Source organism: Schistocerca nitens, chromosome 4 (genome assembly GCF_023898315.1).
Source record: "Schistocerca nitens isolate TAMUIC-IGC-003100 chromosome 4, iqSchNite1.1, whole genome shotgun sequence".
Lineage (NCBI taxonomy): Eukaryota > Metazoa > Arthropoda > Insecta > Orthoptera > Acrididae > Schistocerca > Schistocerca nitens.
This window is the reverse complement of record NC_064617.1, coordinates 113,719,288-113,742,623: the sequence shown is the minus strand read 5'-3', so window position 1 is coordinate 113,742,623 and position 23,336 is coordinate 113,719,288. Positions and strand designations below refer to the sequence as shown.

Sequence of the window (23,336 nt, the reverse complement as noted above, 5' to 3'; positions counted from 1 at the left end):
CCACGACACTTCAGAAAACGTGGGATTAGGAGGTTTACCTGTCCGTAAAGCACGATAAGTGGCGATAAGCGGACGACCCCTGCGTGTTCACATGTTGGCCCAACGCCATCGCCATTATGGTTGCAGCGGCCACGGGATCGTCGAGATTGGAACGAGACCTAGAATACAAAAGGTGTGTCTTATTCCGCCAATAATATGACGATCAAAAATTTTCAAATGTTTCCAGCGGCTGCATACAATATTTATACAGCCGTGGACTGTATCTATGGCTCAGATTATCTCTTTATTTCATTCCTTATAATTACGTTTTCTGTTAGGAAAAGCTCAGCATGCAAATGTGCTTTTAAAAGTGGACATCTTGAACATCTTTTGTGAGGAAAAGTACACAATTAAACTAAACATTGGATCACAATATTTAATTTATTGTCACCTGTATTTGTCCCGTTTCCAATTGTTTTCATTAGTTTCCTCGGAAAGTATTAAGAGCAGGACATATGTTGATGTGACGTTTTTTGTTCATAATCACTGATACGATTACCCTTCAAAGCATATACTTTTCACCCTTACTCATCCTGTATATGAGCTAAAATGAAACGAAATATCTCAAACACACAACCGCTAGCAAGCCAACCAGCCCGAATTCCAGAGACAACTGTGCTCCTCTCACACGGTACCCCGAGAACCATGGACAAAGGCAATCACGTGGGAAGCAGCATTGACTTCCGAAAAGTGTTTGAATCTGTACCACAATAATAATTATTAACAAAACTACCATAGCGTGCTTTATAAAACATTGTTAGCATGCATGGACGGTTATACAAAGATGAAATGATGTACAAATAGCTTTAGGTGCGCCCCAGAGAAGTCTGTTGGGGACCCTCGCTCCTCTCGTTGCCTGTTAATACGTTGACTTCCATGTGGCAATCAGCAGTCATAGCAGACCCACTTTCCAGACGTTGTGGCAGCCAGTGGCCGGAGCAGAGCCTCACGCCTCAAGTGTTCCTCTCATGGGACGTGAAAACGAACGTGGACGAGTGGCAGATGATATCAAGGCGTGCAATTCTGCGTTCCACTACATTGCAAAGCGTGAAATGAAGAATCAGGCATCTCAGATTTGCCTCATAGATAGGGACGTGGCTAATTAAATGTGGCATCAGTTTTATATTTATTTATTTATGCATTTATTTTACCTGGCAAGATTAGGGCCATCAGGCCCTCTCTTACACCTAACCAGGCATACTCATATTGAACAAATTGCAGTTTCTACAGAACATTAAGGACATATAACATGTTATACAGTATTAATGTTAAAGAAAAAAATAGAGAATGTAACAGTAGTACAATGATAATTATAACAATCAAAAAATAATTATAACAATCAAGAATAATAATAATAATAATAATAATAATAATAATAATAGATAGACAAACACCACAAACTGGACAGAACTTGTGGACGTCCTCAAATCCACAATGAAATTGGGTCAACCCCCGAGAAGGAGAAAACACAGGTGGTGGAATTTAATATGTGACCAAGCAATAGAAGAAAGGACCAATGCCTGGAAAAACTTCAATAGTCACAATACATCAGAAAAATGGCAACAATTTCTAGTAATCCGAAAACAAACATCGAAAACTATTCGGAGGGAAAAAAGAAATTATGACAAACGGCGACTAGATGAGATAGAACAAGACTTTAAGAAGAACAACACCAGGAATTTTTATAAGACGTTTAAAGAACATATTGCAGGATACCAGCCACCCAATCTTTGCTTCAAGAAACCGGATGGTTCACTAGAAACTAACACGAAGAATAACTGCCAAATCCTCGCAGACTATTTCAACAAACTTCTCAACTGCGAAAGACCTACAGAGGACATTCACTACGAGACGTCTACACCAAATCCTGACGCTAAACCGCCAACCATCAACGAAATAGTAGAAATTATCAAGACACTGAAAAACAATAGAGCCCCAGGAGAAGATGGAATTATTGCAGAACTATGGAAACTAAATGATGAAAGATTAACAGGAGAAATTCACAAAATCATATTAAACATTTGGGAAACTGAACAGATCCCATCTGAATGGAAATGAGCACTCATCCATCCACTCCACAAAAAAGAGGACAAAACTAAACCAAATAATTACAGGGGTATCTCACTCGTACCGGTCACATATAAAATCCTATCACAAGTTCTCATGAATAGATTAGAAGAACAAGCTGACCCACAAATAGGAGAATACCAGGCTGGTTTTCGCAAGGGACGATCATGCATAGAGCAGATCTGGAATCTGAAAATGATTCTCCAGATGAGAAACACCCGAAACACAGTGGTTACTTTTGTAGATTTTAAAAAGGCCTACGACTCAATAGACAGAGTAGTGCTCTGCAAGACGCTAGAAGAATTCAGCATTGACAGAAAGACAAGAGCAATCATTCAGGAAACATTAACTGACACAGTCTCCAAGGTTAAATTTATGGGGGATATCTCGGAACCATTTGTAATCCAAACTGGAGTGCGACAGGGTGACGGACTTTCACCATTACTCTTTAATATCATTCTTGAAAAAATCATCAGGACATGGGAAAAAGAAGTCAAAGGAATCCAAATTGGCATTAGAAAAGGTAATAGATTCAATGTGAAATGTTTAGCTTTTGCAGATGACCTTGCAATCCTCACAAATAATAGAAAAGAAGCCACTAACGCCATAGAGAAGTTACACGAAATTGCACAAAGAACTGGCCTGCAAATCTCATATGAGAAAACCCAGTACATAGAAAGAGTGCCACAAAACAAATTGCCTATTGTGACAACCCATGGGAAAATCGTACAAGTACCACATTTTAAGTACCTGGGAGAAATCATCCAGCCATCAGGGATCAACCTAAAGGCCAATGAGGAAAGAATAAAAAAACTACAGAAAGCATATAAACTCACGTGGAACTATTATAACAAAAAGTCCATATCCATTAACGCAAAATTGAGTCACTACAACACTGTCGTACTTCCGGAGGCACTGTATGCATCTGAAACAACACAAATAGGTGTGCAAACTAAAATCAAAGAAATAGAGAAACAAGAAAGGAAAATTTTTGGCCCGATACAAGAGCAAGGAATCTGGAAGAAGAGTCCAACATCAGAATTATATAAATACACAGACAAGATTACGGATACAATAAGGAAAAGAAGAATGCAGTTCTACGGACATATCCATAGGATGAATGAAAACAGAATTTCAAAGCGAATTCTTAAAGTCATCAACTCAGGCAGGGGAAAAACAAAATGGATAAGAGAAGTTGAAGAGGACCTCAGACAAGCACACATAACAGTAAACGATGCAGAAAATAGAACTGAATTCAGGAACATCATCAAAAAACATAAGTTTGACACCACAACACAGAAGAGACCAGGATGCAAATGGACAACGGAGCGAAAGAAACAACACAGTGAACACATGAAGAAAATTTGGGCTCAGAAAAAACATAAACAATCATCATAAAGGAATTCAATTTCAAACGCTCTCTTAAATGGGAATAATCGAAAATAATAATAATAATAATAATAGTAATGACTATGTATATGAAAGTAAACATTTTTTTCTTTTATGATGTCAGTCCTATTGCTAGTTGGGAATTTTCTCGTTATATTCTTGCAGCTTGTGAGTTATTCTCATCGAGCAGAGAGATAAGACGATAGAATGGGGTGAAAGAGATATGGAAGAGGTAGATAGGGTAGAGGAAGAGAAATAGAATGGTAAAATTCGAAGCTATGATGGAGAGGAGAAAGAAAGAGATGAGAGGGGCACAACAATGGTGGCTAACCGTCCCTAATATGTAAGTTTTGAGTTCCCTCTTGAATGTTGAGTGGTTCTGGATAAGACGCAGATCACAGGGGAGCGCGTTCCATAGTCGTATGGCTGAGATGGAGAATGACACGGAGAAAGATTTTGTGTTATGTAAAGGTACAGCCAAGATGCTAGACGTATCCGATCTGGTATTGCGGTTGTGGAATGATGATAGGTGTTTAATGTGAGAAGATAAGTATTGGGGGCACCAGTGGCTAAGAAATCGATGAAGTAAGCACATCGTGTGGAGATCGCGTACCTTTTGTGGGCGTATCCAACCTAGCTGGGAGTATGAAGGACTGATATGATCATACAACCGTAAATTGCACACGTATCTAACGCAAGCATTCATCACTAGCTCGAGGCATCTCGAATTTTCACTATTTGTGCCGTGTTGAACTACATCACAGTAGTAAAGATTAGGCAAGCAAACTTAGGAGACGCCATACTGCACGGAGTTAAGCTCTGTCTTTGGTGATATAAGAACGTAGGCTTCAGCGGCCGGTGTCATAGTGATTAAAATTCTTCTGGGTCCCACCAGAAATTCTTCTGGTGGGACAAACAGACTCCTATGTGAAAGACTCTTCCCACTTCATACAACTGATTAGGGAACAGCGAATAAAGCCATCAGACATTATGGTCAGTTTTGACATCAAGTCTCTCTTCACTAACGTACCTATTGAGGAGACTATGCGCATTCTACAGGATCAGATCCCACCAGACATCTGCGATCTGGTGCGCTTCTGCCTCTCATCTACGTACTTCACCTGGCGGGGAAAATATTACGAACAGTTAGATGGAGTGGCAATGAGGTCCCCGCTCTCCCCTGTAGCTGCTGACATCTTCATTGGAGCCTTTGAGCAAACGGCTCTAGCTTCTGCTCCGTTACGTCCCAGTTGTTGGCTACGATATGTGGACGACACATTCGTTATCTGGCCTCACGGTGAAGCGGAATTGGGAAACTTCCTCCAGAACTTAAATAGCCTGCACAAAAATATAAAGTTCACACATGAGACTGAAAACAATGGTACCTTGCCATTTCTGGATGTGGAAGTATACAGAGCTGCCGAAGGTAAACTGGGACACAAAGTGTACCGGAAACCAACGCAGACTAATCGGTACCTGCACGCGGAGAGCCACCACCACCCAGCTCAAAAGTATTCTGTTCTGCATACGTTAACTGCCTGAGCCTACCGGATAAGCGATGAAAATAACATCAAAGAAGAACTAAAGGAGCTACAACACACGTTTCGTGCCAACGGCTATGATGACAACATCATAAGATAGGTAGCTAAAACCAAAGGGAGCAGAACACGAGAAGAAGACAAAGAAAAGCTTCCACTGGTACACTTACCATATGTAAAAGGCGTCAGTGAACAGCTAGGCAACGTCTTCCGTCGACGAGGTTTCAAACCCATTTTTCGAAGCAGTCACAGGATCCACGAAATGATAGGTTCCACCAAGGATGTAGTCAAAAATCTTAACACTGCAGGTGTTTACGAACTACGGTGTGAGTGCGGAGCTGGCTACATAGGAGAAACAGGGAGACCTGTCAGCTTACGAGTAGCAGAACACCAACGCTATGTACGATTACAACAACATAATAAATCGGCGATAGCAGAACACCACCGTGACTGTGGACAACCTATCAGGTTCCAGGAAGCCCGAGTACTGGCGAAAGAATCGTGGATGCGAGAACGCAAAATACGGGAGGCGATCGAAATTATTAAGCAACCTGACAGCATCAACAGAGAAGATGGCTACAAACTCGCGGCGTTCTGGCTGCCGGCCATCCCAGTCCAACGGGCCGCGAGCGGTCGCGGGGCAGAAGCTACACGGGACACGGACGTATCTGCACAAACAGCTGTAGAGCAACTGTCAGTCCACTTCCGCGCACAACAGGAGGAAAACTTGCCGACCAGAAGCCGAACGCTGACTGGCGGACAGCTAACAATCGTTGACGGCATGGATATCCACGAATAGCCTCTTTCCTTCCATCTTCCCTTACGTCATGACTAGCCAATCATATTAGAGGGCCAATTAAAAGGTTTACAACAGTGACGTCAGACATCGATAGTCTGTAATAAATAGAAGCACCTATCCCCATGCAAAACCAGTCGTGTCCTGAGGAAGGCCGTTGTAATTCGGCCGAAACGTCGGTTTTAGTTTATTATTGTTGTTAGTTTTTAGCAATGACGCGGTATAATACCCAGAAGAATTTTAATCACTCTGTGTTTGGTGGTTTCTATATTATAACGTACGTTGTATGAATGTAAGCTGTTAAAAAGCACTAGAACATGAATGATCTACACCAATACTCTGCAAACCAACAGAAGGTATGTCCCATTCTACCAGTTATAGGGATTTATTCCTGTCCCATTCACATATGGAGCGCCGCAAGAATGACTGTTTGAATGCCTCTGTGTGTGCTGTAATTATTCTAATCTTGTCCTCACGATCATCATGTGAGCGATACTTGGGGGTTATAGTAGATTCTTAGTCATAATTTAAAACCGCTTCTAGAAACTTCCGTTAGCAGACTTTCTTGGGATACATTACGTTTATCTTCAAGAGTATACCAGTTCAGATTCTTCATTATCTCTGTAACACTTTCTCACTGGTCAGACAAACCAATGACAATTCATGCTGCCCTTCACTGTATACGTTCAGTATTCCCTGTTACTCGCATTTGGTACATGTCCCACACATTTGAGCAATATTCTATAACTGGTCACAGGGTGATTTTTAAGCAGTCTTCTCTTCTGCCTCGTGATGACTGGGTGTTGTGTGATGTCCTTAGGTTAGTTAGGTTTAAGTAGTTCTAAGTTCTAGGGGAGTGATGACCATAGATGTTAAGTCCCATAGTGCTCAGAGCCATTTGAACCATTTTTTAAGCAGTCTTCTTTGTAGAGTGATTGCACTTCCACAGTATTCTACCCATAAACTGACCGTATATGATCGTTTCATTTCATATCCCTGCAAAGTGTTACATCCAGGTACCTGTATGATATGGCCGATTCCAAGAGTGACTAATTGATATTATAGTCATAGAATACTAAGATTTTCGTTTTGTGAAGCGCACAATTTCACGTTTATGAACATTTAAAGCAAGTTGCTAATCTTTGCACCACTCTGAAATCTTATCAAGATCTCACTGTATATTTATGCAGCTTCTTCCAGACAGTACTGCATTATGGATAAGTGCATCATCTGCAAAAAGTCTGAAGTTACTGTTAATACACTGCTGGCCATTAAAATTGCTACACCAAGAAGAAATGCAGATGATAAACGGGTATTCATTGGACAAATATACACCAGTCACTACCCTTGATGAACTGTGGTATCGTGTTGAAGCTGCACGGGCAGCTGTACCTGTAGACGCCATCCAAGTTCTGTTTGACTCAATGCCTATGCGTATCAAGGCCGTTATTACGGTCAGAGGTGGTTGTTCTGTGTACTGATTTCTCAGGATCTATGCACCCAAATTGCGTGAAAATGTAATCAAATGTCAGTTCTAGTATAATATATTTGTCCAATGAATACCCGTTTATCACCTGCATTTCTTCTTGGTGTAGCGATTTTAATTGCTAGTAGTGTATGTAAGAGGAGCAGACACGGACGGGAGATCACGCTAACGAAGATATGGGCTGCAAATAGGGAAATCCATAAGATAAGCAGAGCGTGTAAACGAGTATTTCGAAATGGCGAAGCTGGTCAAATGTCCACGTGCTGCTGTCGTGAGCATCTACGGAAAGAGGTAGAAGGACAGCGAAACTGCCAGTAGGTACTAAATGGTGGAATGTCCAGGGCTCTTCCCAGAACGTGGGTTTCGGAGGCTTGTCTGCTCTGTAAAATAGGATAGATGGTGATCTGTGGCATCTCCGCCAAAGGAGCACAATGCTGGGTGCGCGCAAAATTGTTTCGGAGCACACCGCCGTTCATCGTACATTGTTGAACATGGAGCTCCGCAGCAGAACCGCCTCCCCCCCCCCCCCCAACTCGTTCACATGTTGACCCAACAACGTAGTCAGTTATGATTGCATTGGGCACGGGGCCATCAGGATTCGACCGTCGATCAGTGAAAAGCTGTCGGCTCTTCGGGTGAATCATATTTTTGCTACATAAGATCGATAGACGTCTTCACAAACGCCGTCATCGAGGCGAACAGCGCCTCAAAACGTGCAGCACGCCGTGGACGCAGACTGAGGGGAGCAGTATTATGCGCCGGCCGAAGTGGCCGTGCGGTTAAAGGCGCTGCAGTCTGGAACCGCAAGACCGCTACGGTCGCAGGTTCGAATCCTGCCTCGGGCATGGATGTTTGTGATGTCCTTAGGTTAGTTAGGTTTAACTAGTTCTAAGTTCTAGGGGACTAATGACCTCAGCAGTTGAGTCCCATAGTGCTCAGAGCCATTTGAACCAGTATTATGCTATGGGAGACATTCTCCTGCGCTTCATGGGACCTGTGGTAGTAATCGAGACACGCTGACAGCTGCGAACCACCTGTATCATATCTTGCTTGATGTCTTGCCCGACGACGATGTCATCTTTCAGCAGTACGACCGTCCGTATCTCGGAGCCAAAACCATGCTGCTGTGGTTTGAGAAGCATTATAGTGAACCTACGCTCATATCTCGGCGACCAAATTCGCCTGATGTAAATCCTATGGAACCCATGTCGGTCGCTATCGGGCGGTATTGCCGCGTACGCAAAACAACGGCCCTTATTTACACGAATTACATGACCTGTGCGTAGACATCTAACGCCACATACAGAGGGGTAAAAAAAAATAGTATCTACTGTTTAAAACTAATTGACGGAGTTGTCTCATCTTTGGTAGTGTAATAGTTTTTAGTTCCAGCAATCGCCACACAAGCGTTCTGTTGCGTTGTTTTCTTTTGTCAGATGACAGTCGCCGGATAGTCAGTGTTTTGTTCTTAGTTGTACCTAGTTACTCGAGTAAAGATGGCTGGCGCAAGGCTTACATTCGATGAAAGGAAGTCAGTTTTGAAGTGGTATTTTAAGTACGAAAACATTAATGAGGTTCAACGGCAATGGCGAAATGCGTATCAAACAGAGCCGCCGACACGTTTAACGATTCGTCGCATTCGAGACAAATTTGAAGCCGAAGGCTGTGTTAAAGATGTACACAAACAACGATCTGGACGACCTGTAACAGTAACAAGTCCAGCTAACTCCCGTCGTGTGTTACAACAATTCACTCACTCACCACAGAAGTCTGTGACACAGCGTGCCCGTGAAACTGGAGTGAGTCGCTCAAGTCTTCGGCGAATTTTGAAGACAGCAAAGTGGAAGTGCTACATCCCACGATTGCTACACACAATGAACGAGGACGACCCAGATCGTAGAATGGAGTGCTGCGAGTGGTTTACTAACATGGTGCGCAATGATGAGTTTGCAGAGATGATTGTGTGGTCTGATGAGGCACAGTTCAAACTCAATGGTACAGTAAATCGCCACAATTGCATCTACTGGGCCGCCGAAAATCCGAACGTCCATGTAGACAAAGCCGTGAATTTGCCAGGAGTAAATGTGTGGTGTGGGTTGTCTTGCCGGGGCTTGATTGGGCCATTCTTCTTTGACGGCGCAGTTACCGGTGAGGTATACCTTCAGAAGCTTCAGACATCCATTTTATCTGCCATCCGAGACTTGAGTGGAGACGGAAGAGTTTAGTTTAAACAAGATGGTGCCCCAGCTCACTACCAAACTGAGTTATGGCGTATCTCGACGAAAATCTACCAGGAAGATGGATAGGCCGTAGAGGTTCTGTGGAGCATCCACCACGTTCCACAGGCCTAACTCTTCTGGACTTTTACCTGTGGGGAACACTAAGGAACGTCGTTTATCGACAAAAGCCACGCATATTGGATGAACTTCGAGAATCAATCGTACATTCATGTGCAAATATCCAACTGAACACGTTGCAGTCAGTAGTTTGTGCTGCAGTTCGGCGGCATCGTTTGTGTGTGGATGTTAATGGTGACATTTCGAACACCTACAGTGATATCTTTAAGTTGGACCTTAAGCTACACTTTCACCAAAAAGGAGACAACTCCGCCAATTAGTTTGCAAGTTATGGACTTTTAAACAGTGGATACATTTTTTTTGGAACCCTCTGTATATCCACAAACCTACCAACATACTGTCGGATCCCTGGTACGCAGAATCAGTGACGTATTTCGTTCCGAAGGCGGCCGAACAAGCTATTAAGCAAGTTGTTATTGATAACAAGTCACGAATTTCCTATAATGAAAATTTGGCTAAATGTGCCGTCGCAAAGGTGTGTTAGAAGGTTGCACAAGCACGTTCTCTGTCAGCCAATTAGCTACAAGAAGGCCGCAAATGTTGTCCACGTATCTCTCACTGTTGATAGTTTCCTGAAAAAAAAATAGTACCTGTTATTCTCTCACACTCTCATTTTTTGATCATGCAGGGGTGCGTCGTGTATTACGTTAGGCTTTTCAGAACTCCAGTATTTGTTTTTTGTGAATTAACGTACACACTTAGATGGAATCATGATTCGTCCCAAAAGAAAGTTGGTTGAGGGTCAATTTCTCCGTCATGCACCATATTCAAAATTCACCCGGTTTGTAACTTTTTATCCGTTTGAACAGAGCCATAGAAAATTTCCATTTTCTGAGAAAGACTTCGAACTGATTTTCTAGGAGACCTTTCCAGAGCATGCAGGATGCTATCCAGGTTTCCTTCTGTGAGTACTGTATGTAGTTGTATCTGTTTCCTCTCAAGAACACTTCCCATTTCGCGAAATTTATTAATCAGCCAATGAATCGTACTCCGGTTAGGAACTTGAAATGACAGGAAACTTCTATTGAAATAATCTCCTCTCTGCATGCGCTCATTCATTGTGCACGTATGAGTCATACGTGAATACTCTTTGGCGAATAGATTACTCTTATTTCACAATTTCTCTTGAAATACTTTCATTCAGTACACTGTATTGCATCGCCTAACGAACACGTGCTACCTGCTCAAACAAAGGCCTCACAGAGAAGGGGCATATGTACCTCGTAAAAATACGTTGCTTCACCAGATCTACAGTTCGACTAATGAGGAAGACCTTGAGACAGCTGAATGTTATTGCCTTATTTACGACAAGAGTTTTCTTTAGAAGGGATGTCTTCTAATACATCATACTACTTACCTTGATATTATTTCGCTATGTGTGCTAGATTAAACAAAACTCGTAGGACATGAGCACTTATTTGGTGTAAAAGCCGGATATGGATGACATTCCTTCACACGTGTTTTGAGAACTCGTCAGAAAACTAAACGCTTTCTGCTAAACTGCTATATCGTGGTCTACTCATGTGTAAGGGGTGAACTAAATGACTCGCAGTGCAACAAATACAGGAATTCATCGAAGAAAAATAAAAAGAAAGAAATATCAATACAGCGTTTCAGATTGTTTGTTACACTGTCACCTGGACAAATACAAAAACAATAGTATTCTCGAATGACATTTTCACTCTGCAGCGGAGTGTGCGCTGGTATGAAACTTCCTGGCAGATCGAAATTGTGTGCCTGGCCGAGACTCGAATTCGGGACCTTTGCCTTTCGCAGGCAAGTGCTCTACCATCTGAACTACTCAAGCACTACTCATTCCCCGTCCTCACAGCTTTACTTCCGACAGTACCTCGTCTCCTACCTTCCAAACTTTACAGAAGCTCTCCTGCGAACCTTGCAGGACTAGCAATCCTGAAAGAAAGGATATTGCGGAGACATGGCTTAGCCACAGCCTGGGGGATGTTTCCAGAATGAGATTTTCACTCTGCAGCGGAGTGTGCGCTGATATGAAACTTCCTTGCAGATTAAAACTGTGTGCTGGGCCGAGACTCGAACTCGGGACCTTTGCCTTTCTCGGACAAGTGCTCTACCAACTGAGCTACCCAAACATAACTCACGCCCCGTCCTCATAGCGTTTTAATAGTCATCTCGTTTATACCGGCAATTTCGAGGAAATTAGATTTACTGTGCTACTAGGAGTGTTTCAATAACATAACAAGTCATTCTGTTATAAAAATCAAAGCTTGATTTCAGTTATAAATGAGAAAAACTATGTCAGCCCCACTTCGTAATGATAGAAACTCGACTTCTTGCCCTCAATCACGTCAACAGATGTTGGTGTCAAACCTCAACACGATAAAGATAGTCGGTTGCGTGGTCTATACAGAGAACCCACAGTATCTGTGGGCTAAGTTGGAAAACGGATTCTCGGAGCACTTGGTTCCTTCGCTCCATAATGTTTGCATACAACTGCAGTATCTTACAAATGGTAGGAGAAAATGATAGCCTGATAAATGAATCCCTATCGCTAAAAGTAAAGCAATCCTAAAACTGTTTTACAATCCAAATTTCAGCAGAAATGAAACATTTTTCTTGCAAATAAGTAATGGAACACATTTTTTCTGAAAGCAGGCCGGTTCGTTTCATGATTTAAATACGTCATATTATTCCCCACTCTTTTGGCTGCAAAACCCTAATTTGCATCGTAATCCCCATTCAATGCGACGACGTTAGGCCACCTTACTTGGAGTGCCTGTATGCCCGCATAGTACTTTCTCCTGGTCGACGCTGGAGCCAACATCTTGCTGCATCAATAACCTCCCCATGATCCACGTACAGCTTCCCGCGGAGTGGATCCTCCGTTGGGCCAGCTGCGCGGAGTGGCCGCGCGGTTTGAGACGCCATGTCACGGACTGCGCGGCCCCTCCCGCCGAAGGTTCGAGTCCTCCCTCGGGCATGGGTGTGTGTGTGTTGTCCTTAGAGCAAGTTAGCTTAAGTTAGCTAAGTAGTGTGTCAGTCTAGGGACCGATGACCTTAGTAGTTTGGTCCCTAAGGAATTCGTACTCATTTGAACATTTTTCCGTTGGGCCAAACAGATGGAAGTCGGAAGGTACGAGATCCACGCTGTAGGGTGTTTCGCTGTCTGCTTGTTATTGCTCGCGTAACAACTAATATATTGATAAATGGACGAGATTAATATGTTGCTACGAAAAGAGCCCTGATATACTTTTTAGGGATGCTGTGCTGTGACTTTCTTTGGATCATTAATTTTCAACAAAACAAAATATATTATGTTCTTTTTTGTGACGGCCTTCGTAGCGACAACACTTCGCTGTAGAAACGGCCTACGAAGTCACCGCCACACTTTTAATAGCGGGCCGACCGGTCCGCTGGAACAGTGAACAGAAAGATGAAAACCCAAACACTCGGATTAAATGAAAGTCGGTACTTACCTTTATTAACGACGATACAGAACACAGTGGTGAACATGGTCTACAGAAATCTGTCTAGTTCGAGTCTGAGCGGCTAGGTCAGCGTCAGCTGACGACAAACAACAACTCTGCTGCGATGAACACACAACTGACTAGCAGGTACACAATTCGGTGGCGAGTCTACAACTGAGCGGCGAATACAGAACTGTCCTAGCGCTCGCGACTCCAGCGCTTAAGAAGCCAGAAGCCAGCGGTGGCGCGCGCAGACTTGCGGCGATTTCCTGTATCGCTGGCGCTGCTTATGCGGACGGCGTCCGGACTTTGATGCTGCCAACCTTTTTGGCAGCGGGCTCGGTTGGCATTACTGGCTAGGATATAACACTCCTCCCCCCCCCCAAATCGCCGCACCGTCGTTGAATAATGACGTGGCGAGCGTCGACGGCGGGGGAGGGGTCTGGCCGCAGACGTAGCAGAAGAGACCGGGGCGGAGACTGTTGTCGGTGGCAGTCCCCGGTCCGCACCCCAGCATTGGCTGCGCGGGGCCTCGGGAAACACCGACTGAAAACCGAGGTCAGGGTGCACGCCTGTGACCACGGGCGCAGCTTCTGGTACTGGACGCGACGGGGCGTCGGGACCCACGAAGAGAGGCAGCGTCTCCTGACGCTGCGTCGACGGCTGCTGAGTGGGCGCCGGACAAGGCGCTGCGGTGTCAGACTCCTTGGGGGTGCCCAAGGAAAGCGGCTGCAGTACAGGCTGCACAGCCACCGCTTGGGAAGGCGGCCCGGCTGAGGGGTCGACGTCCATCAGCTCCGAAGGCGGTGGCGACTGAAGAGGGACCGCAGGCGCCGGAGCGACCACCTGGGGCGCTCCCGGATGAAGCTGCGCGGGAAGCATCAACGGGACGGGCTGTCGGCGTGGTAGCGGCGACGGCTGCTGCTGCTGCCCTGGGGGCGGCAGCGAAGTCGGAAGGCGCGGCTGGAACCCGCCGCGGACCAAATCTGTGGACAAAGACCGAGCGGCAGAATCCGGGCGGCCAGCGCGGCGCAACTGGTTCTGTTGCCTCCTGTGCACCCCAGTAGCACCTTGAACAGTATAAGTATTGGGACAACGTCGGTACCATTCCAAAATACCGTCACCAACCCCCGCCCGCCCCCGCCCGCCCCCGCCCGCCCCCTCCCCGCCCACCCCCCGCCCCCCCCCCCTGCCCCCGCCCCCCCCCCTCCCTCCCGCCTACGTATACGCGCTAGACATTAAATGTTTTCATAACACCGTCACCTTTCCAAAGCATCGTTAGTCGACAAGGTCGCTCTCTCTCTATGTCGCAACCCTGCGCATACATACACGCGCTAGGCAGGACCTATATAAATCAATGCCCGACCTACCTCACTCTCACACTGCTCGTATACTTCATTCATCCAATACTTGTCACGTCTTCGTAATTAAACGTGTAACAATAGGATTCAACTATCCTATGACCTCATTGTAGGACATATATAGGTTAAGTTCCGGGACCTCAGTCTTGGTCACTCAGTCAGCGGGAGACTAAGAAGAACAATCATGAAGCACCAGTCAACCTCCAGTGCAGTCACTCAGAACAGGATCAAACGGAAAAGTAAGTATCATATTTCACATTATTCTATCTCGTTCATTATCCTTATTATTCAATGTTTTCACTTATTCGCTAATATCTACTCATTCATCTTCTTTTTTCAACAGAGTCAAACGCAACCATGCTTAGCTCCGCAGACGCGTCCGAACCTGCATCATCATTAGCTTCGTTAACCATCTCATCCGGACCTACACCAGCGACAGCTGACTCATTTGTTCCAGTAGCGACCACGTGGGATCCTGTAGCTCACATGTTGGAGCAGGACAAGGAGTTGCTGCTCTCCGTCCCACTCAACAACTTGTGTGATGAAGACGCTCGATCTGCTCACCACACAATGAATTCAACCACTGGTGGTGTTAAAGATCAACTAAATGGTGGTCAGTACTGGATGCCTACATATAACTCATCACAATCGAACACTCCCGTGATAGTGCAACCACCGAGTTTAGATACTGTAAATAAAAAGAATACGTCTAGTGCGGCTACGCTATTCACCACGACATATAATTTAACCTCCAGTGGTTCCAAACGTGTGAACATTGCTATAGACGTCCATCATGTCTGGGGGATCCAAGCTATAATGGAGATTGAAAATATTTCCAAAAGTGTTAAAGTCCCGATTTCCGAGTTCGACTGGGCCGGGATCTGTCATGCAGAGCGCTACATCAATCAACAAATGACAACCGAATATGATCCAACTCATCCCCCACCAGAAATTCGTCTTGCCGATGTCACACTTTCCATTACTACTGTATATGATGACTGCGCCTTATGCATTAAATCAGGTGTCGACAGCGTCTATCTAAGGCATCCATCAGTTATCAAATTATTCAACCTAGACTCCTCTATACGATTTGCTCTCGAGAGACTGAATCGTTGGGTTCCTAGCATAGAGGCAGCATATAGTGACGTTAAAAACTCTCTACGTGTTAATAATATACATATTGACGATTTTGAGCAGCATCTTCGTTCGCATATGGCCATTAAAACTACAGACATCCAATTGAAATGCGTGTGTCAAAAACCTGAGTACTCAGAGTCACCTATCGGATTGCGTGGGATACGTGCAGAATTTATTGCCAACCAAAGAGAATTATTTCGTATATATTGTACAGGTTCTAAGAAGAAACGTGCAGATAATGATAACACCTCAGAAATAGTACATCCAATGTATGATTTTTAAATAAATAATTTATATTTAATCTTATCTCCTGTTTCTCTTTTATATCAGACCACCACTCCTATTATAATCAAATTGATCCAATAATTTTTTAATTCTACTCAAATTATGACCATCTTACTCTTCATACATGTGTTCCTCGTGTAGGCAGTATAGCTCAATCGGTTAATTGATCGAACTATACCGGCTACACACAAATATTATTATTATCCTCTCAGTCATATTTTCTATATATGTCAAGTACTTGTTTGTACATGGCTCATTTACTATCATGGCTGGCTGGGTGAAGCACCCTCACCACAAGGACTTTGTTGTCGGTGACTGGTCATGTGAAGATTCAAGTGAAGAGCAGAAGAAGAAGAAGAACAAGAAAAACGGAATTCTCCTTCCCGATAATATAAGAGCAATTATTGTAGGCCCATCCAACTGTGGCAAGACTAATGTCCTCATGACTCTGCTAACTCATGCGCAAGGTGTCCGATTTGAACATGTCTGTCTATTCTCAAAAACACTCTTTCAACCCAAGTATCAGCTATTGCATGAGATATTTCGGGGTGTAGATGGCGTTACATACACAACATTCAGTGAAAGCTCTGATATCCCCCCACCTGAAGAAACAAAACCAAACACAGTTTTCATATTTGACGATGTTGCAGTAGAAAACCAAGACCAAATTCGCAAATATTTCTCTTTCGGTCGCCATATGGGTGCTGACGTATTTTATCTAAGTCAAACATATTCCAGAATCCCCAAACAACTTGTTAGGGATAACGCAAATCTCATTATAGCCTTCAAGCAAGACAATCTTAATTTAAGACACATTTACCAAGCACATGTGGGGACGGATATGTCGTTCAATGATTTCTTAAAGATATGTGCAGACTGTTGGAACCATTCACAGTATGGGTTTCTCGTTATTGATAAAACAAGAAAACTGTATGATGGTAGATACAGGCGAAACTTTCAAGAATTTTTGCATATATAACAAGGTAATAAACGTTAACACATCAGTCTACGTCACACCATGGACAAATTCGCGCGTATGTCCACCTCTCAACCTGAGATGTCTGGTGTACACAGACAGAACATTCGTTTGTACATGGATGCGAAAATTCAAGCTATGGCTCTTAAAGTTGCAAGTATGCGCAGGGAACTAGAGACCTATTACCAAACCCTTCTGAGAATGGTGAATCAGTTAAATGAGCTAGTTAATCAAGTCAGTAAGAAAGTAACCGACTTAACTGAAAAGGTCGATCATATTCAGAGAAAAATAGATGTAGACCTCATTGTTGTCGATAAGAGCGATCGTGATCATACTAAGAAGCTGAAGAAAATGAATGCATATATAAAGCCTCATGTCGCAGAGACGTCTGATTAGTATACGTTGAGATGTCGACGACCAAGCAGAAAGTCATTGAAGCCCGTAAAGCAGTCCGAGAGAAATTACGGTTGCTTAGGTTAGGGTATATTGATCGTCAGCAAACACTAAGAGAGACCTTTAAGCCCGTTACTGAGTCTCTCCGACAGCTCTCACCAAAAACAAAAACGACCCAAAACGACAGTCAAGCCATTGATGAATTCATTATTAGTCACGCACCAGGCCAGATAGATAGAACATTCGGCGTTAGCCCAGGAAGACCATACATGTTGGGCACGCATCCCATAACTGTAACAGAAGACAAAATACAAATAGCTGATAGACAGTTTGACCGAACACCAGGCTTAATGAATCTTATTTTCCTAAGACCAACTAAAAAACCTATAAATTATTCAGTTAGTGATAAGGACACGTACCGTCAAATACTACACATGACTGGTGTACACAAGATCACCAAAAGCCTAACCAACAGGAAGTATAAAACCATTATAAAACCAATACTTGAAGACCAAAACAACAACAACGGTGCCAGCAGCGGAGATGGTATTGACATTGGTCTTAAGACAGTGAACAATCGAGTCCCTCAGTATATATATTATGATGATCCCAACGAACTAATAGATCGACTACGTCTGCTCATGGCATCAGCTGCTGCAGGTAATACAGCTCATTCGAATGAAGTTATCTCCATAATCTCTGAGCTTCGAGAGAGAGGTATCATCGAATAAGTATGGAGACCGTAGTTCGAGAACTACACAAACCAGCACGCAAAACATACCCGCGCAGACATGTCATGATTAAAGGGATGGATGACTTGTGGCAAGCTGATCTTGTAGATATGCGACAATATTCACATGAGAATAATGGATTCAATTACATTTTAATTGTTATTGATACATACTCCAAATTTGCATGGGCAGTACCAGTCAAGACAAAAACCGGACCAAATGTCGCTGATGCTTTTGAACGCTTGCTACAGATAGGAACCAATCGATGCCCGGACAATCTCCAAACCGATCATGGTGGTGAGTTCTACAATAGGTACTTCAAGGCAGTGATGCAGCGGTATGGAATACATCACTACTCGACATTCACTCACCTGAAGGCAAGCATCGTAGAGCGTTTGAACAGAACAATAAAAGGCAGAATGTGGATGCGGTTTAACCTTCGTGGCTCATACAAATGGACAGATATCCTCCCAGAAATAATTGCTCAATATAATAGAACCAAACATAGCACAATAAAAATGCGGCCAATTGATGTTCGTGATAACACACTCATGGATACGGTATACTTTCACATTAAGATACTGGATCCACGCAAACAGAAATTTAATGTAGGTGATTTGGTGCGTATCTCAAAACACAAGACCGCATTTGAGAAATCATACCTACCGAACTGGTCAACTGAGATATTTACAGTTTCAAATGTGCAGCGAACGAATCCTAGAACTTATCTATTGAAAGACAGTAAAGGTGAAGAAATTGCAGGCTCCTTCTACACTGAGGAGATGCAGAAGAGCTCACAACCAGATCTTTTTCTCGTGGAGAGAGTCATAAGACGACTTGGAAATAAAGCCCTAGTGAAATGGCTTGGTTTTCCTGCTACACAAAACAGTTGGATTGATGCCAGGGATTTGCTATATAATGAACATTCATCGTCCACAACCACCACAGTAGCCTGACATGCGCGATCGAGGGCACATTAGAGGAGGTGGTGGTGTTCTGGACAAACTACCTTTGGAATTACACATCCCGGGGTATAACTACTGTGGACCTGGGACAAAGCTTCAGAAACGCTTGGCGCGAGGTGATAAGGGAGTGAATCTGCTTGACGAAGCGTGCATGGAACACGACATTGCATACGAAGCAAATAAAGATCTACCAAGTCGTCACATTGCAGATAGGATTTTAGCTGATAAAGCTAAGGCGATACGGAAAAGAAAAGATATTGGTATAGGTCAACGCATCACAGCATTCGCAGTTGATAAAACCATGCGCGGAAAAATCAAGTTAGGATTAGGAGTGATGAATTTCAAGCGCGTTATGAACGCTGCACGTCGCGCACTAAACATGAAGAACAAGAAGGGTTGTTTGAAGAAATGTATCCTGACAGCGATGTATGCAGCTAAAAACGCAATGAAGGACAAAGAATCACCAACGAGAAGATCCGTTAAAGCACCTCGCATTCTACCAATACCCAAAACATCCGGTGGTTTTATTCCTTTTCTCATCCCAGCCCTCTCCGCGCTCTCAGCGGTAGGTTCGCTCGCCGGTGGGGCTGCGGCTATCGCTCGAACAGTCAAGAATGCGCAAAACTCGCAAACCCAGTTAGAAGAGGCGAGAAGACATAACCGCATGATGGAAGCAGCAGTCATTGGAAAAGGCCTATACTTGAAACCGTACAAGAAGGGTCTTGGTCTATTCATAAATAAAAAAAAAGCCCAATAGCGGTCCTACCAGATCGACCACTCACAAATACAGACCTTCTTAAGTTTGTTAGACATAAATTCAAGATACCAAGATTCCGTGGTGTGTTTATGAGGGATACATTACCTAAGACTATGTGGAAAACTGGTGAATGCGGTATTGTGAATTTAGATGTTGTCGGAGGTCCTGGCACCCACTGGGTGACGTACGTTATGAAAGACGCTGGGGTAGTCTACTATTTCGACTCCTTTGGTGACCTGCAACCACCCGAAGAATTACAGCAATACTTCACTCACAGAAGACATGTGCTATACAATTATCAACGGTATCAGGACTTTAATACATACCTCTGCGGGCATCTTTGCATCATCTTTCTCTTGACGTTCACAGAGAAGAATAAGAACAAGAACTACCGTATATAAGCAGGATATTTAAACCTTCATTCATCAGTTGACGTTCAGATGCAATGTCGTACACTTTGACGTTGAAAGGACGGTCATCTGTATTGCGTGCAAATTACTTCCCACCAATTGATTTGAGTGCAGGTCAATGGAGTGTTGCATTGATTGGACTGGAGACGTACAACAGCATTCCGAATATCACCAACATTAACAATAAACTGCATCTCGATATTAAGGGTGAAAAAGATATTCTTGAAATAGAATCTGGTGCATACGATATTGACGATTTAAACGAACTCTTAAAACAGTCTGGAAAAGGTATTGAACTACGTGCAAACATCAATACACTTAAATCTGAAATAAGGACTCTAAATGCAACGATTGACTTCAGCCAGAAACATTCAATAGGACCCCTGCTTGGATTCACAAAAGGGCAGATTTTGAAGAAAGATCCAACTAAATTTTACAAGTCCAATCAGTCTGTGGATATACTCCCAGTCAGCACAATACGTGTCGAGTGTAACATTGCTACGAATTCCTATCTCAACGATACTCTCATTCACACTATTTACGGATTCTTCCCCTCAGTTGCAGCGGGGTATAAGATTGTTGAAACACCTGCCAATGCAATATACCTTCCAGTGACTGCTCAGACATTGAGCTATTTGGAGCTGCGTATTGTGGATCAGAATAATAAACTTGTCGACTTTCGCGGTGAGGAAATCATTATACGATTACATCTAAAACAAGATGGGTTTGCGGTATAAAACAAGTGCATGCAATACACAGCGCACCACTTCGCTACTGAACAGCAAACTGATAACACCTGTGAACTACGAATTTCTTAAATCAGTTGGTCTCAAACCCTGCAATGACGTCATCACTCAATATAACCAATCCAGTAGAGTATGATGACAGAATTATACGTCAAGAATACTTCTCTCATAAATCTTACGCTTCAACCACGTTTAACAAGAATGATGAAATCAGGATTGTCATACAGCACCAGGACACACTCACTCTTCCGTGCAAGAGTTTCATATATCTCGAAGGGTCATTCAAGAAAACTGATGGCACCGATACAGTGGGGTCCAAGCTGACACGCAACGCATTGGCATTCCTCTTCCAAGAGATTCGCTATGAACTGAATGGTTCTGAGATTGATCGTACACGCAATGTTGGTCTAACATCGACCCTTAAAACATACGTCTCGGCATCACCAGCAGATCTGCATAGTTTAGAAAATGCTGGATGGTTCATAGACGATGCGGAGGGTAGAACACCCCAGGAGTACAAGCGATTTACTGCATGCATACCTCTAAAAATACTTATGGGTTATTTTGAGGATATGAGACAGATTATTATGAACGCTAAACAGGAACTTATTCTCGTGCGGAGTGCGACAGACAATAACTCGTACATTCAAGGAGCTCAAGAAGAGAATAGGATCACAATCAACAAATTAATATGGAAAATGCCTCACGTCAGTGTATCCGACGAGGAACGATTGAAGCTTTTGAAAGTGTTGAATTCAGGTACATTTCTGTCACTGACCTTCCGCTCATGGGAGATCTTTGAGTATCCAGTGTTACCGACTGCGAGCAGACAAACATGGGCTATTAAGACCTCCAGTCATATCGAGACACCCAGATTCATTATACTTGCGTTTCAGACTGATAGAAGAGCAAATACATCAAACGATTCCACCGTGTTCGATAACTGCAAGTTAACTAACGCCAAAGTCTACCTCAATTCAGAATTCTACCCATATGACAATCTACATCTGCAATGGAATGAAAATGTATACAGCCTCGCGTATGACATGTATGCAAGGTTTCGTCCTTCATACTATGAAATTGCTGAAGGAGAGGGAGGGGGGTGTCTACTGAGTCCTCGTAAGTTCAAAGAGCTTTCACCGATCATTGTAATAGACTGCTCTAAACAGAATGAGATAATTAAGTCTGGACCTATAGACGTTCGAATTGAATTTGAATCATCGACAAATTTCCCAGAACACACCGCTGCATATGCATTAGTCCTACACGACAGAATAATCAATTACTCACCGCTCACAGGTGTTGTGCAACGAGCTGTATAAATGAAAATATGCTGTCCTGTGCATTAATCATTTGACGATGGCAACTCAGCCTGTGAAGATCATTGCAGATATTCAAGGATTCCATGATGGAGAGCGAAGACAGTTCGTATTTAAACAAGTTGCTTTTGTGGTCTACACACAAGACGCAGGAATAATTGAAACCTTCTCCGCAAATATTCGATCACCAAGACCGTTCACGCAAGTGAAATCTTGTAAAACACGGACCAGTGCATTGTGGTTAACTAATTTTTATCATGGAATTCACTGGGATGATCCCGGCATACCCTATAAAGATGTGGTGATCGCACTTAAATTATTCGATCACAAGGACACCATCGTTTACGTGAAGGGAAAGGACAAAACCTCCTGGATGCGTCAAATATTTAAATTTGCATCTATTCAAGACCTTGAATGGTACGGATGTCCATCCATCCATCGACTGAAGAACGATTATCAAAAAAGTGCTTTTGTATCTGCATATGAGAATGTAAAATTACTTTTCACTTTTATTAGAAATAAATAATAATTTATAAGATTGAGTGTTTTTTCTTTCTATGACATCCAACGTCCCTAGTATTGTAAGTTTATTCTTTTTATATTGTATATGAAGGGAACTGTCCGAGAGAGACACATACCCTGGCCTTTGACGTGGAATGAGCCTACTGTCATAGTTAGGCGCGGATGCCGATCTCGCGGTCTCCGTCGAAATCGACAGACACGCGCAGCTGCTGACGCTTGGTAGGGGGTTGCACCAGTTGCCGGCCTCGCGGCCGCTGTGGAAAGCGATGCGTCAGGTTACGATCTCTAAAGTATCTGTTGACATAGGACTGTAAGAGATAGCGCTGCAGTGGGCTGTGTGTGTTCGTGGCAACTAGCAGAAGTCCGGCACGTGTGATTAAAAGCAGGAAACCTTATAACTTTATGCATTGCGATGTGGCTGTATGTACGTATTCTGCATACACACATAAATAAATTTATAATATTTTTAATAAAAAGAATAATCATTATTAGGGTATCAAATAATAACAACATTTTTTTTAGAAGGAAATAACTGAGTTTATTATTGAATTCAGAATTTAACATTTTTCACATTATATATATATAAATATGAGTTTACAGATATAAGATTGGTTTTTAA

General features: G+C 43.3%; 1 protein-coding gene and 1 non-coding gene across 2 annotated transcripts in view; one reads left to right on the top strand and one right to left on the bottom strand.

The window, feature by feature from the left end:
- Positions 1 to 11,705: 11,705 nt before the first annotated feature.
- On the bottom strand, positions 11,706 to 11,780 carry Trnas-aga (transfer RNA serine (anticodon AGA)). Its single transcript has one exon. It is a non-coding gene; the product is annotated as a tRNA-Ser (tRNA).
- Positions 11,781 to 14,508: 2,728 nt separating this feature from the next.
- Positions 14,509 to 23,336, top strand: part of LOC126252149 (uncharacterized) — a 169,979-nt gene continuing 161,151 nt past the window's right edge. Inside the window, exons 1-2 of the mRNA XM_049953017.1 lie at positions 14,509 to 14,715; positions 14,820 to 15,640. Of these exons, the coding sequence (XP_049808974.1) occupies positions 14,661 to 14,715; positions 14,820 to 15,640 (876 nt within the window). The 5' untranslated portion in view covers positions 14,509 to 14,660. The remainder of the gene's footprint in view (positions 14,716 to 14,819; positions 15,641 to 23,336) is intronic.